Source organism: Nanorana parkeri, unplaced genomic scaffold (assembly GCF_000935625.1).
Source record: "Nanorana parkeri isolate BGI_ZX_2015 unplaced genomic scaffold, ASM93562v1 scaffold209, whole genome shotgun sequence".
NCBI classification, from domain to species: domain Eukaryota; kingdom Metazoa; phylum Chordata; class Amphibia; order Anura; family Dicroglossidae; genus Nanorana; species Nanorana parkeri.
The window spans coordinates 384,922-388,455 of record NW_017306477.1 but is presented as its reverse complement, the minus strand read 5'-3'; the positions used below and the strand labels follow the sequence as shown (position 1 = coordinate 388,455).

At 42.1% G+C, this 3,534-nt stretch overlaps 1 protein-coding gene across 1 annotated transcript in view; it reads left to right on the top strand.

Moving 5' to 3' along the window:
* Positions 1-2,206, top strand: part of ST6GALNAC1 (ST6 N-acetylgalactosaminide alpha-2,6-sialyltransferase 1) — a 57,566-nt gene extending 55,360 nt beyond the window's left edge. Inside the window, exon 11 of the mRNA XM_018555682.1 lies at positions 2,036-2,206. Within this exon, the coding sequence (XP_018411184.1) occupies positions 2,036-2,206 (171 nt within the window). The remainder of the gene's footprint in view (positions 1-2,035) is intronic.
* Positions 2,207-3,534: the final 1,328 nt, after the last annotated feature.

Here is a 3,534-nt window from a genome sequence, read left to right as displayed (position 1 = left end):
TGTGTCTATGTAATAGGAATAATACTTACTGTATATTAATACCCTTATACCTCACTACCACATGTTTCCTCCCCTTTGTAAGACCACGACCGCCCTATGACTGACGCAACCCTTCGACAGCATCATACAATGCAGGGCCCTTACCACCTGCTGCAAAAAGCTTTGAGAAAATAGAGAGGGAAAATCTACCTAGCAGGGACACAAGCAGCAATAAAAACTTGACTGCACACCTAAGTTTCTAACTGTTCCCTACTCTATCCAAGAGAGGTGGCTAAATGCAATTAGGAGCATATTAATAAACAGTGAATTTGACATTCACTATTCACTGCATGTGAATCTTTCAGGTGCATGTGTTTCAATGGCAGTGGTTGATTTACCACCAGTTAATGTTTGTTGAAAGTCATTTACTGCCTTATAAATATGCCCCTAATAAAAAATTATTGACTACTTTTGGAATGTATGACTCAGGCTGCAAGCGTGGAATAAATATCATTGTTCACGGTTGGTATTGCTTTGCTGCGGGACACAATTAATAAATGCAGCCCCCGCCCTCACTGGGAAAAGACCAAATTAGGTGCTGGAGGTGAGATCTCACTGGTTTCATGAAGGACCATTTTTGCCACACCAATCTATTAACATTTTATGAGGAAGTAAGTACTACATTAGACAAAGGAATACCAGTGGATGTGGTGTAACTGGACTTTGCTAAAGCGTTCGACACAGTACCCTACAAATGTTTACCCATAAACTAAGGTCTTTAGGTCTAGATGAAATTATAAGTACATGGGTGGAAACATTGGCTGGAAGAATGGACCCAGAGGGTCAAAGGTGAGGTTGGGCAAAGGTGGGGTGCCCAGGTTTCAGTCCTGGGACCAATCCTGTTAATCTTATTTATCAACGGCATAGAGATAGGACTAAATAAGCTCAGTTTCAGTTTTTGCGGATGATAGTAAACTCTGCAGAGCAGTAAATTCCTAACAAGAGATATTCGCACTACAACAGGACCTAAGCAAAATTGAGGCATGGGATACACGATGGTAAATGCAATTTAATGTTGAAAAAGTAAAGTTATGCACATGGGAGTAAAGAACATGTGCGCGGACTACTACTTGGGGGGTAGACATAGAAAAAGACCTGGGAGTGCTCATAGATCTCAGATTTGGCAAAACTAAGCAATGCCAAGCAGCAGCCAGCAAAGCTAACCATATACTGGCGTATATTAAAAGAGGAATTGTAGCAAGGGATCAAAGAGTAATACTTCCACTTTATCGGCCCCATCTTGAGTATGCGGTACAGTTCCGGTCGCCAACTCTCAAAAGGGACGTCCTGGAACTGGAGAGAGTTCAGAGAAGGGCTACAAAATTAATTAAAGGGATTGAAGGCCTGAGTTATGAAGACCGCATTCAAAATCTAAACCTATTCACCTTAGAAAAGAGGCGATTAAGAGGGGACCTTATTGCAGTCTTCAAAATCATCAATGGGGACCCCAATATTGGGAACAAACTTTTTAATCCCAAAACTGTATTGAGAACCCGGGGACACAACAGAAGGTTAGAAGAGATGGGGTTCAATCTTATAATTAGCAAGGGGTATTTCTCTGTGAGAGTGGTGAAAGTTTGGAATACCCTCCCACAGGCGGTGGTATCTGCAGATAACATTGATAAATTCAAAAACTTCTGGATGAGTTTCTTCTTTTGCAGAATCTACAGGGATATGGGAAGTGTTAGAGTAAGATAAATAAACACACACTCATATACATAGATTGACCTGGATGAATAAAGACCTTGGTCTTTATTCAACCTTATATACTATGTTACTATGAAAAGCCTGCAATAACAACTATGGCAGAAAAAGGGTTAAGAAGGGTGTATCTCGCAAACTTTAAGTTTGTAATGTGTATGTAAAAAAATAGCAAAAATGGTCCGTCCACCTGAGGTGGAAAACAGGAGATAGTCCCCGCAGGGAAGAGGTTAAAATACCTGACCTTTTGCTTTAATGTAATATTCATTTTAACCTGTGTGTTCTGGATTTTCAGGTCAGTGCCTATGGCTTTATGACTCATGATTACAGAAATTACTCTGATCATTACTACGACAAGGACAAAACTAAGATAATTTTGTACTCCAATCATGATTTTCTTTTGGAAAAAGACCTGTGGGCACAGCTGCACCATGAAAATATCATGAAACTTTATCAGCGGACATAGTCCAATTTTAGTGTCTTTTGTATGAGAGCCTCAGTGGCCGGATCTCCTGTGGTCCACGGTCTGATCACCACCAGTGCTTCAAGTTCCCATTGGTCTTTTGGATGTCCTCAGTGGTGATTTTCTTCAACAATCAAAAAATTACAGAAAAGTTAAGTTAAAGGAAAGATCTCTCAGTGACTGAGATTTAATTTTTTCAGCGAGATGAATAATCTTTGCGATCCGTCATTTCTCTTTGTGTTTTTTTGATGAGAAAAGTTGGGGTTTGCTGGACACAATAAAACGTTTCTTGCACGTATTAGAAGGAAAGTGGGTGACAGCATTTGGGACTTGCAAGTCATTTCAAGGATTGATAGATATGACTTTAGAAGGAATTGAACGACGATCTCCAGGCAGCTATAAAAACAACACCAATTAATAAAGTTATGTGTTCATTAAAAATTGTTAAAAGTAATTTTTCAAATGTGTAAGTACCTTATTTCAACTTGATTCTTGTAGTTCCTTCACAGTAGGCTGGGAGCAGCAATATAAGAGGCTTCATGTATAAAATTATATTATAAAAGTTCCATCCGGCGTATATCCTGGTGGATGCTGTTTGCAAGACAAAAGCACCCATAGATGACGCTGAGAAGTATGGGAATTCCTATTCCTCCCAGCGCCATCGAGGGGCGCTAGTGCCATGCAAACATCATCTGCCTGACTATACGCTGGACTTTTATGCATGCCCATTGTGTGCTGATAGGAGGAGAGGGTGATCCGCTGATCTCATCAGCCTGCTGCTGCTCTTTTACTGTCCAGTCATAGGCTGGGAGCCAGGGCCGGATTTCCCACAATGCCAACCAAGGTCCTGCCTTGGGGCAGCAGGGAGTAGAGGTGCAGCAGGGGTTTGGAGTTCCTATCTCCCGATGCCCGGGACATGCGGGTAGTTGTTTTCCACACTTTGCCCTGCTATGGGCAAATGTACAGAGTGGAAGCCGCTGCTTGTTTCGTACAAGTGATCTCGGCGATGTCGCCAAGATCACTTGTATGCAGCCGGCAGGTCTACCATTCTCCATGGGGGGGGGGGGCTTGGGGCAGCAGAGAGAGTACATCCAGCCCCGCTGGGAGCACAGAGGTGGAGCCGACTGTATTAAATAACTTCTTTTTCACTTCACTTGCTGCAAACTTGGTCAGTCACTCAGAAAGCAGTAACTCAGAAATCAGTGACCCAGAAAGCACCAGCATCAATAAATCAGCATGACAGGAAACTGGCATTTTCAGTGAGAAGTCAGAAATGGCAGCCTCCATATTTCTCTGAGCATCGGTTTCCTTTAAAGTGACCCTGTCACAAC